The sequence below is a fragment of the Sturnus vulgaris genome, chromosome 10 (genome assembly GCF_052056855.1).
Source record: "Sturnus vulgaris isolate bStuVul1 chromosome 10, bStuVul1.hap1, whole genome shotgun sequence".
Classification (NCBI taxonomy): domain Eukaryota; kingdom Metazoa; phylum Chordata; class Aves; order Passeriformes; family Sturnidae; genus Sturnus; species Sturnus vulgaris.
This window is the reverse complement of record NC_142252.1, coordinates 11,233,980-11,246,791: the sequence shown is the minus strand read 5'-3', so window position 1 is coordinate 11,246,791 and position 12,812 is coordinate 11,233,980. Positions and strand designations below refer to the sequence as shown.

Genomic DNA, 12,812 nt, shown 5'->3' with positions numbered 1-12,812 from the left:
AATATTCAGTACTTTATTCTGTAGTTTCCATTTTCCCTCTTTTTGTACACCTGCATTAGTGATTCCTTAACTGAGAATGTGCAGATGTGCTCTGGCCTCATTAGCTCCCATCAAGCGTGTGCCCCTTTGTCATTAGCATTTTATGAGGAATATCACATTCTAGTGTCTTACACGCACAGAATAAAGAAAAGTACTTTGGACCTATGAAGATAAATTCTCTTGAAAAACAAATAAAAAAACATTTTCCTTCATTTTGCTTAAGCACAGAAACTGGGAAATAACATGCTCAAATGTAATTTATACCCTGAAGTAAACCAGAACTGTAATGAAGCAGTATTTCTACAGAGAAGCTTATCTTGTTGAAAAATGATGTCATTTTTGATGCTGTAGCCTAAGGAGCATAACACCATATGCAAACTAGTTTCCAAATGTCTTCATTAAAGTTTTTACAATCTGTTTAAACATTAAACATTTTCTTTAAATATTAATAAAGATCTTAGATTGTTAAGGTTGTAGTTTACTCTTTGCAGCACAGTATCAGATGCCAGCAGTTAGCTAACATTCCAATACCAATTGGAATTATAACTGATAGGCCAAAATCTCATTGGCATATGGAGAAATGTGGGAGGAACTCCTGAAGTGATGCTTGTGTGTAGCTCCTCTGGAACTGCCCTGAATCCCACATGAGGCTCTGTCTCCTGTGTGCTGCTGTGTCAGTGGTCAGGCTGCCTGGGGCTGTGAGCTGCTGCAGAAGCCAAGCACAGCTTTGTGGAGCTCTGCAGATCGCTGAGTGCTGCTGCCAGTGCTCTCACAGGAGGTTTGAACACAGACCTCTCAGTGTTTCTACCTGCTTTGGGTACTTTGCACTTATCCTTAGTTTTTAACTCTGCAGCTATGCAAATCTCCGGCCTTGTACCCCACTGGTGTAAAACACATCCAGTTTTGTGAAGAGAATTCTCTCTATGTACGTAGCCTGTGAAATCAAGCCCATCCTAATTATTGCCACCCCCATAGCAGCAATTGTGGAATGCATAAAGAGAAAAAGCAAACCAGAATCAATCTAGTCCTGGGTTAGGGGCATATTCTCACACCATCAATATGTAGGGCTGAGACAGAGCAGGGTGCACTTTAATATCCCATACTTAGAACAAATATGTTTAACTTCAGTTTGAAGTACAACTTATACAATCTCATCTTTTGTAAAAGTTGATAATTGCAACAATTTCCTCAAACTTAGTCAGTCAGAACTCCCTCATCTGAGAATTTGTGACAAGGATAAAAAATAAAGATATGATTCTTCTTTTAAGTCTTCCCTAATTTTTCATACAGGTATGAACTGATGAACTAATGAAATGTAGAATTTTACATTATGAACCAAAGCCCTTTGACTTAAATGAGATTTGGCTTATGCTATAAATGAGCGAGTTTTAAATACATATAATGATAACAGAGGTAAAAACACTCAGTTCCTTACTAAAAATATAGTTATGTCCCAATGGCAACAATTTTCTCTAGCTTGGAAACACTGACACTTCATGTTATTGTGTTAGATGATTTTAATACAGGATTTATCAATAAATTCTTCAGTTATGGAATAAATCTCTAGAAAAAACCTGTCTGTTTTGTATTTCTGTGCATAATACATTATACTGCTAAATTGGAATGCAGTAAAATTGTTCAGCATATAGATTAAAATAGTTTTTAATGTTGAGGGTATTAGTAATAGGTTCCTTAATTAGAACCCTGTGTTGCCTTACACTTGCATGAGTACGTGTCACCAGGTCCATAATTGCTCTTCCTGTGGGGCTTGTGTTTGGAAACACAATTAAGATTCTATTTCTGGCGAGGTTGGAGAGGCTACACCGGGATCTCTGCAGAGCTGGGAGACTTCTGCTGCAGATGGGGACTGACCTCACCCAAAGCAGTCCGTGTGCTTTGGGAGCTTTGCTACTTTTATACTTTATATTGTTTTAGACAGGAATGGTTTTGCCCTCCCCAGAGAGCCTTGGGGCAATGGGAAGCCTTCAGGAATCTGAGCTGCTGTGTGATTCCCAGCAGCACCAAACTGCTGCTGACAAGGATCCGTTCTTGCAGTCTGATGTTTCTCCTTTTTCACTTACATGGTTTTTGCACGAATGCTGATTCCTCGTAATTCTCTTTCAAGCGTTATTATCTGCAAAGTTCCCTATCAGCCATAAGAACTGCACAAAAGCTTGGGTCAAAACTTTCAGAACCATGTAGGTAACACTAGAATTTTCACACAATAAGCTGCAAGAAGAAAATAAATACATGCAAATAAGGCATTATAATAGTCTAAAGCCCTTGCCAGCATCCTGTCTTTTTAGTGACTGCACAGCTGTGTTTCCATTACACGATTAATGGATTTCCTACCTTCCAAAGAGACATTTGTACCAAATGGTAGCACAGTGCAAGACATACTAAACAGCTGACTATAGCTCATCTCTTTCTCATGGTACCGTCTGTGCACATAATTAAGGGCTAAAAAAGCCCTTTGTCAAAAGTTTTCGGACTAAATGTCTAAATCATGACTAGGATTCAAATAAGTGTCCTATTTTTGTACGTATTTTGGAATCTATATACTTTCATTGACCTACAATAATGAAATGGGGTACAAGTTTGAGACTCTTTTTCAAGTTTTGACTTTAATTCAGCTTCAGTCACACAAATTACAGCAGGTAATGAATGGTAGAGTAATTGCAAATAATTCTGCCCAGTGTATCTCCACTTGGCATTCTGCCAAGGTAATGTAGTTCAAAGTTGTCTCATCAATAATAAGTCTTTAAGAAAAATAAAAGGAGCTTAATATCATGAGGATCTCATACATTCAACACTGTCCAGAGCAAGAGCAATTCTTAGTGTGAGGATGCCCTGCCTGACTAAAAACTGGTAAGACCTTGTGTCCATTCCCCTCCAGCCTCTATAAACAAAGCAGTGTAAATATGGGAAACCCTGAACAAGTAATTTTTGCACAGAAACTAGAAAAGTTATTCAGTAAAAACTCTTTTATCTTAGATTAAGCCCTTAATAAAAAAGAAACAAAACAACATGGCTTCATAAAAATGCATGTGAATACTGCTTCTGCTGTCCAGTTTAGGTAAAATAGAGTAATTCCTATTCTATAGTTCTATAGCTTTATTTTTTCCACAGAATTAGTCTTAGAGGCTTTGAAGGGAAACATCACAAGAACTTTTTGGTTTTAGTCCTGATAGGTTAAAGGCCCCCATAAAAGTCACTAATTCCTAATACATCAAAGACTAACTGAATTTCTTTCCAACATCCAAAACTTGGCAAGGAAGGAAACTGTTTATGAGAGCACACTTCAATAATTAGTATTAGAGTATATTTCCTCTCAGAAAATTGAAATAGAATAAATTGCATTTATCCTCTCTAGAAATTGAATTGCTTGTAAGAGGTTAGGACTGTGGTGGCAGGTCCCAGAAAAAATAAAAACACACTTGAGAGGAATGAAAGGGAAAGATGAGATTGATTTTGTGTTTTAATTTTGAAAAATCAGCAGCAGTTCCTCTAATTCTAATATACATGCAGAGATGCAAAGGATCTATCAGCTCATTGCCATTTTAAAGATAACTATATTACATTGAGAACATTCCTGTTTTTCTTTGATCAGAAGAACAGTCATGTTTTAAAGCAACTAAGTCTCCTTTGTTACCCAAAGTTTGCTTTGGCAAAGCCAACAGCTGTTTCTTTCTTTTGCTTATTTTTTTAACCACTGTTCCACATAGCCCTTAACTCTCAGTTTATGTCCCACTTCCACATGATCAGTAATTGTCCACCCCAGAAGGAACCTTCCAAGAAAGTATCATTCAGGGTGTTCAGAATATGTCCTTTAGCTTCATTTTCAGTGATGCTATTATTATCTTGCATTTTTTTATTCTTTTTCTTCTACACAGAGTCTATTTCCTGATTTCAGCTTGATAAGAATACTTGCTTATCCTGGGCAGAGCAGACTGTTAACCTCTTCATTTTCCATTACCATCATTGCCTCTATCAGGGAATGGAAGAGGCATCAATATGCCCAAAAATTTCCAAATTCACCCTGAACACAGTTATTCCAGTACCACCACTATTTGCTGACCAGTCAAAAGTTCTTTATATCCCTTCAAACAATTTTCCAGCTGCACTCTATTACACCCCATCTGGAGCAGAACCCTTCCTTAATCCTTGCAGAAATCAGTCCTGCTAAAATAAACGGAGCGAGTTTGAACTGCAGCAATCCCTGAGCACATAATCTTGAGACAACAGAGCCCTGGGGTGCTCCTTCCTTTGTGCCTGCAACATCTCAGCTCAGGAATTTAAGATAAATAAGCACTTTGAAAATGGTTGTTTCTAGTTTGTGAAGCAAAGAAGAACTCGGCTGGCAAGTTGTAGGAGCAGCAGCACCATCCCCTCTCTTTTGGTGACAGCTTCCATTCAGGGGTCATGCTGGGGTTATTTGTAGGTACCATTTAAGGTGCTGTATTTTAGCAAAAGTTGGTTGTGCTGCATGAAGAGGAGATACTGATCTAAAAATGTTCCCTCTCTTACAAACTGGGCCGTGTTTGAAAAAAAACAACTTTGCAGAAATCCCCTTGGCTAAGCAATTTAGCAAGACTAATGATCTAGAGCTAGATCCAAATTTGATTGGAGGCAACATTTAATTTAAATGCCAAATTCTTATTGGCTGCCTAATTTTCAACACTTTTGGTTTAAACTTTTTTAAAGCAAAGATCTATTCAAGACCTATGATAATTTTAATAGTAAGATTTGCCTTTATATCTGAGGCCAACAGTTTTGCTTTGCTGTTGGTGGTCAGAAGTGCATTCTGTGCCAGGAGTTTATCCAGCTTCTCCCAAGCTGAACTTTGGTGATGGTGAGTAGATTATGCCAGAAAGGTTAAGCCATGCCATGGAAATGCAAAATATTGCTGGCCTTTCCTTCCCCTTGGTACTACTGTTTTCTTTTATATCTTTTTCCTTTCCTACTTCTTCCTGAGGCCTTATGAATCCTTTAAACCTCCTAGATCTATAGGGAAATAGAAAGTTATTGTGTGTCCTCGATAAATCTGTTGGGGTGAAATTCATTTAATTCAGTAGCAAATCCTACTGATAAAAAAGACCAGAATTTTTCCCCAGGACATTAAAGATCCTGTAAGAATTTCTCCCTGCTAGTGTGTTTGCAAGTTGGAGTCAGATATGCTTGCGTATCAAAATTAGCACCATAAACAAGTTAATATTTTATCATGAATTTGAGTTACTTTTGATGATTCTTTCATCTAAGCATATACAGAAATGAGCAGTATATCACTATGCTGTGAATGTTCATTATAGCTGTATAAGATTTCAAGAAAGAGGTTCAAATCCAAACGTTTTCCCCATTTTGAAACTTCTAAACAGAAGAGAAATTAAATAAAGCAATTAGGCTGTAATAAAGGTTTCTATAAGCTCAGGAAAATTATGGTAGTTTGAATTCCCGCTGCATTTTAATTCAAAAGAGTTAAGGAAAAGCAATTTTTATCAATTATTAATTTATCAATATCCTTGACTTCATGGAATATTTTGATATCTGTGATCTAATTAAATAGCATTATTCAAAGATAATAAATTTTATAACCATCACTTAACATTGACTTGTGCAGTTTTTAATAGCTCTGCCACCTTTAGATCTCTCTTAAAAGTATAATCAATTTTACATCCTAGTTTCCTAGCTGCTGTTGGACTGTGGAAACTCTCCCTGTTTTGATGCAGGAATATTTCACTGTAGGGTGCACCCTCCAGACAGGTGGCATTTTCCATGTTTTTAGTGAAATCAGTGCAACTACAGAAGGCCTGCAGGTACCTTCAAGAGGCGAATGGCATTCCTTCAGCAGATATTAAATCAAGTAAACGAATGCAATGTTGCCATCAATGATTAAAATTCAATAAATTTTGCTGGAAGGAATTTGAGGATGTAATTCAGCTTCCACCCAATACCTCCATACTAATGTTATTCCCTCGAGAGGAAAGAATGCTGTTTGCCATTCTGCTTTTACCCAGTCCTGTCATACTAACTTTATTCCCTTGAGATGAGAAATAGTCCTTAAAGTATCAGTATTTGAAAAATCTTACATTTTCCATCTCCCCAGCCACAAGGGGACTGTGGCATAGATTATGTTCTCTTTTTGATGCTCCTTTAAGGAATTCTATTTTCATTGCAGATGACATTGGTACTTAGTGTGTTCCATCTTGCAGGTGCACTAATTACTTACCTAGAAAATCTCTCTAACACTCAGTGAAAATGTAAGTAGTTCTAGAAAATAAATTGACTTGCAAAAGCCGTTCTGGCATAGCTTATTGCTCTAATTGGCTGGAACTTAACTGTGGGGGTGGAGGAAAGGAAGGAGAGGAAAAAACACTGTGCTTTCCCTATCTCACTGAAAAGATAAAATGATACCATTTTTATATCATATAATTTTTTTCACTTGAGTTAAAATAAAACTTTGGTGTAGGATAAACTCAGTGGTTACAGCAAGGCTTAAGGTACAGATAGCCTGGATTGATTCCTTCCTCTGCCCGTGAGAACTGAACTGCAAGTGACATTTCCAGAACAATGTCCCAGCTTGAAACAGAATTTTTGCACATCTCTCTTAGTACTTTCAACAGCTGAGTGTAATAGAAAAATATTTCATGAATTATGTGTTTTTAAATACATGAATATTATGTCAATTTTAATATAAGTCTTTTGTAATAACTACTACTTACAGAGGAAATTACCAAAGCAAAGCAAATACCATTTTCAGTAACTCACTAAGCTAAGCACCTAAACCAAGTGCCTGGATTAGTTCTGAACCAGTGTTCTTGTAATTAATACTCTACTCTGCAATGTGTTGACATTGGTGATATATAACAGCTCTTACATTAAAAGTATAACCAGATTTATAGACTTTATGGAGAGTTAGAAATGCCACATTACAAATGAGAGGTTTCAGTTTTATAACAAAATGATGTCTTATTGCTATGTGCATATTAAAATGGTTTTCTGGTAGCCCTGGGAAAGTTAATAGCAGTGTATAAGCACTTTATGCCAATTTCATTTAGAGTGGAAGGGGGTTGGTTGTCTGTGTGGGTAACAAGGGAAGGGAATTTATGGTTATGGAAAAAAAACTTCCAAACACTCAGTATCCAGGACTTTAGTCCTAATTTTTTTTTCCCATGAAAGTAATCCCACTTGCAAGTACCTATATTCAAAAACTTAAGAATTTTTGAGTGGCATTTAAGCCCATGGGGCACAGCATGGACTGGCTCATGCCCCTCAGGCAGGAGAGGATGTCACCCAGAAGCTCCTGTGTATGGTGCAACTCCTTGGGTGACCCAAGAATTTTTAAATTCCAGGTGAAAGCATGTTGCTCCAATTTTTCTACTTCTCATGAAAAGGGCTTGATATCTCCTCTTAAAAAAATGACAGAAACATTTGACTGAAAGGCATGAGAATTTGGGGAAATGCTTCTATGGAAGCTGTTTCTTAACATGGTTTCCAGAAGATCTCTTTAGAACAAATTGTTTTGCTCTGAAGGGATTTGTGCTGCACAGCACTGACAGTTAAGTGCTAAATGGAATTTCTCCATGGGCTCTGTATTACTGTTGAACAAAACACAGAAGCTGAACACTAAATAAAACACTACACTTAAATACAGGAATAAAAGTAAAGTCAAGAGAACAGTGGATAATTTTTATATCAGCAAGTGTCATGTTCCAGGAAAATGCATTCAGGTATTATGCCTATAACTAGTTCTGAAGCAGTTGTTTTATTTAATTTTTTCTCACTCATGGTAAGAAATTTGAATAAGTTGCAGACAGTGAATAAATGTGTCATATGAGTGAGTGATAGACTTTTAGAAAAAGAGAGCAAACGATGTGGGGAACACAGAAGATCCTGAATGAAGCTAATAAGCTACTTTTACCATTTTAAGGAGCTGAATCTTTGATAATAGACTGTATCATGGTTGTGCCTGGAATAGGAAGGAGTGGAGCCTGCTCTAAATGAGCTATTGAAATAGCACCTGGATTTTTTGCTACACAAAGAAAGAAAAGTAGTCTGGACTTAATCTTCCAGCAAGTAAGCTGTGCTCTGATAGTGCAAGATCAAAATACAGAGAAACTAGAGATAAGAGGAAAAAAGCCAGCACAGTTCAGCAAAGACACACACATATAAAAAGAAAAAAAAAATTATTAATTTTTAAAAATCCACAAAAACTCACAGAAAAAAATAAAAGTATTTGGATTATATTTGCTATTGCAATAAAAAAAAAGGAATTGGTGCTCAGCAGTACAATTCCAGCAGTGGAGGCATCTGACATGGATCTGTGGCTACAGATGTTCCATCCCCTGTGAACAGAGGCCAAGGAAGCCACAGGCCTGTGCTGTGGGACACGACAGCAAAGGAAAAGTGCTCGTGTTGTTCACGTTGAGTGCAAACACCCAGACAAGAATGAGGGATTGTTTTCTCTTTAACAATCATTTACTGAAATCAGCCTGGAAGTTTGAAGCAGGAAGAAGCAGGATGCACGTAGTGAGTAAAAGGAAGTGAATTTATGGGGAAATGAAAAAGATGCACTAAACTGGATTTGCAAGAAATCCGTAAAAATTGCATCTTGATGGGATTGCTGGGAAAATAGAGGGGAGAAGTTTAAAATCAGCTATGCCATGAAAGCACTTCAGGCAAGAGTAAAAGCTTGAATTTGGTAAGATTGCTGAGAAAATGTACAGAGCAAAGGCAATGATATAGAAGAAAATCTCTTTTCATCCAAAAAATCTATATTAACAGAAGTTTCAAAGACATGAGAAAAAAAATTTAGTTTAAGAATTTCTGTTTCTAAAATGCATCAACAGTACATCTACTTTAAATTTTTTTTAGTCCTGAATGAGATTTTCTAAATGAAAAATGAAATGTCATTCAGCTCTAAGACATCTGGAGTACTTTATCTCATCCCAACAATTAAACTATGCAGTTGTGGCTCCTCATAGCAGTATCCTTCCCTCAAAAGATTTTCATGTATACACAGATTTATATTTTCATATATACACAGATTTTATAGAGATGTAGATCCTGTCGTGGCACTCCTGATACATTTTTCTATCGTTTCAAACAATGCATCAGATGATATTCCCACAAAGACATGGGATCATATTTACTCTCAAGTAGAAATGCAGGGATTTATCATAATTTCTATGGGTTGCAAGATCCTATACTTTGAAGTTTTTGACAACTGGTTTCTCTCATCTAAATTTAATTCAAATAATTTAAGACTGCTAACCTGCAAATATTTTTTGTGTTTGTTTTCATGTTGTTCAGTATTGCAGCACAAAATGAGGGCTGTGGAATGTGTGCTTGGGATAACTGATGGTGCTGCCAAGAGGTCCAAAATATTCTCCCATATACTAATGGGTTTTATGCCATTTTGCCTCTCAAATTTGTTTTAATGATTGTGACAGCTCTCATTTTTCCTTTGTTAAATCTTAGTGACTGTTACTGGATATTCATTTCTAGAAGTACAAACATATTACAAAAAATACAGAAGCCCACTGAGGTTGAATAAAACATCTCCATAGTATCCATAGTTTTGGATAGTGATGTATGGCTGGTTGCAGACAGAGTGACAACTTCAGTCCTAAATCTGCATCAGGATTTGTTGGCATAGAATCCTGAGCTCAAAAGTGACTTCAGAAGTGAAATGCCCCTTTTTCTCTCTATGGTTATTTGGCAGCAATGATTGATTTTTTTCCAAATGTGGTTAAACTGGAAAATTTATTTTATTAGTTTTAATGTAATCAGTTGCAAATACAATTAAGAACATTGCCTCAAGGCAAATGAATATTTTGGTTTGGCTTGTTTTATTACAGAAGAAATTCTACCCTACTCATGTATTTTAAGCTTGTTTTATAATACCTTTAAATGATATTTTAAATAGTTTGGTTTCAAATTAGTATTGATACTGATGTCCATACAGTGCAGTAAGTTTCCATCTGCAGGATAATATTCATGGTAGTAAGAAAGACTACGCTATATTTTAAAGGGACAGGTTCTTAAAAATCCATTTAGGAAATGTTTTTATCTCTAGGCCTTAGTGTACCCATACCCAGGACTGCATTATGCACAGCCACTTGTGTAACCAGGAGCCATTTCCCAGGTTTGCCCCTGTAAACATGAGTGAAGCTAATTTCCCCCAGCTTCCTTGCAGTTTGCATTGAAGCTCATATAACTTACTTTCTGTTTATATATTTTATCAGTTGTCTATGTCAAGCTTTCATATACAAATCAAGGAAAAACATGCAAGCAACTATGGTTTTTAAAGCTAAAAGACACCTTGTTATACTGTATAGCAAATTAGGTGGGTTTGAAATCCTCCCTTGAAATAGCAGCAATTTGTGTTCCTTTCATCTAAACAGTTCTGTGTTCCAAGGGAACTTGGGATAATCAGTAGTTTGTTGTAGACATGAGTCATAATTATGTTCTTTCTCTCTCATTTAAGTTGTTCGAGTTCATGAATTTTTTGGCTGAGAATGTCATCTTCTGCTACATGGGACTCGCGCTTTTTACGTTTCAAAATCACATCTTCAATCCTCTTTTCATATTTGGTGCACTTGTATCCTTTGCTTTAAAGAAGTACATATCTCTGTACATGTCTACTTTTGTATATATATATAAAGAATGCATGTTCTATGGGAAAAAGGTAAACAAGCAAAGCAATCAGTTCCTTGAATACTACAGATCAGTTTTTTGTCAATTCCAAGTGCAATCATCTATTACCTAGTAACTGCCCCAATGCATGTAAGCACATGTTCTTTGGACAGTTGCTGTTTTGCTCCTCTGCTACAGTCAAATAGCTTTAAACCAGCTGGGAAACTTTTGCCAATGGTTTACAAGTGGGGTGGAAAATTGGGATAAGTATTGGGACACATATGTGGGGACAGGTGCAACACAAAACCTTTTCTCCTGTCTGGAGCCAGAGCAGATCCACAAACTGGAGAGCTGCCTCCAGACAGATGTGTGCCATAAGCAGGACTTCCCCAAAACCACTTAAATTATATGAAGTCCTTAAAAATCACATATTTCTGTTTTGCTCAAATCTTTCCTTCTTTAATCTTGATATCTCCAGCATAAATGGAATTACTTACACCATTGTGTGCCTAGGTGACTGGTAAGAAAAGCTCTATGTCTTTAATTCTGCCATGGCTTCTCAACAAATCTTACTTGTACAGCAGTACAGATTCTTTTCACACTGACAATTTATACAATGATTTTTTTTGGCTCAGAGCAGCAGCCCTCTGCTTATCACTTTTAAATGAGCTGTAATAGCTTTGAAAGTTGGGAGCATACTGTTTACGTGCAGTAATTTTTATATGTAATTTCTAAATGAATAATCAGGGCTGCACCAGAGCTCCCCTGGCTGCAGGCTGGGCTGGATGGCAGCGAGGAGCCAGGAGCTCCAGTGTCCCCAGCAGGGCAGCCCAGCCTGTCCTGCACTCCAGGCATGGGCAGGCAGCAGGAGCAGCCCCTGGATGGATGGGGCAGTGCTGCAGAGCAGGGCAGGGACCCACTGTGGCTCTGTCCCTCCTGTCCCTGAGAGCCTGCAGACTGCACAGGGGCTGCCTGAGCCCAGGGCAGGAGCTCTGGAGCTTCAAGCAGCTCTTGGTGCAGCTGATGGGACACAGCCATCACCTCTCAGACACCTCCTGTTCTCCAGCCCACATCTCGGACTGGGAGTGCCATCCCTGAGCCACAAGACAAGGGGAGGGCACAAACCTGCAGATGTGCAAAAAGCACATATAAGGTCAGAGTGCCTTTCTTTAAATCTGATAATGGCCTCATGTTTGTAATTAAGGCAACTTTTGGGATGGTCCCACAGAGGAGTAATAAAGAACTTCATCAGAAGAATGTCCTCAGAGAAGGAGAAGAAAAAGCAAAAAGTGCTGGATATAGACAATATGAATCACCAGGAAATAAGGAAGTAATAATCAAGTCCAAAAGGACATTTATTCTCTGCAAATTGCTGCTCAGGGAGATAATGCTCTCTCTGCAATTGATGATGGGCATTTTCCTGAAGGGCTGAAGATGAAGTCACATGTGACACAAATGTGATGAGTAGAAGTAGAATGATTGAAGTGAGATATATCATGATGAATATAAACCAGCATGTCTGGGGAAGGCAGATCTCTGCCACTGCACAGGAAGCATTAGAATATGGCATGTAAAACATGAAATAAGATAATATATTTGTTTAGTTACACCTTAAAATAATTTTAGAGAAATATTTGGGTTAAGTTAATTATGGTTTTGTCAGTAGTTTGTCGACTATTTTCCTCAACATCTTACATTTTAGGTGGCAGTTTTTGTCGCAAGAGCTTCCAACATATACCCACTTTCTTTCCTTTTGAATTTGGGTCGAAAACAAAAGATTCCCAGGAACTTTCAGCACATGATGATGTTTTCAGGTAAGAGCTATTTTGTGGGTTTTGGTATTTTTCCTGTTCACATTTAATGAGTGAAAAAATAGTCATCTATCACTAGAAAAAGCCACATCTGTCACAAAGAATTCGTTATCTTGAAACTCAAGGTCATCTCTCCAAAGCTACTGAAGCAAATGGATGCCTTCTGATCAGAATCACTGTGCTCTTAACCCATTTTAATTTATGCTTTGGAAACTCACTGCCCAGGAAGCCATTGTCTTTCAATCCATTGTCCCCCCATCTGTCTACACTTCCATTACAATTTGGGAATATCATGTTTTTAAGTTGTGCTGTTTTAGAGGCACCTGT

General features: G+C 37.5%; 1 protein-coding gene across 3 annotated transcripts in view; it reads left to right on the top strand.

The window, feature by feature from the left end:
* Window positions 1-12,812, top strand: part of SLC9A9 (solute carrier family 9 member A9) — a 174,901-nt gene that overhangs the window by 87,429 nt on the left and 74,660 nt on the right. For all 3 annotated transcript variants that reach the window (XM_014877880.2, XM_014877882.2, XM_088170805.1), the window contains exons 10-11: window positions 10,526-10,639; window positions 12,377-12,488. In XM_014877880.2, the coding sequence (XP_014733366.2) occupies window positions 10,526-10,639; window positions 12,377-12,488 (226 nt within the window). The remainder of the gene's footprint in view (window positions 1-10,525; window positions 10,640-12,376; window positions 12,489-12,812) is intronic.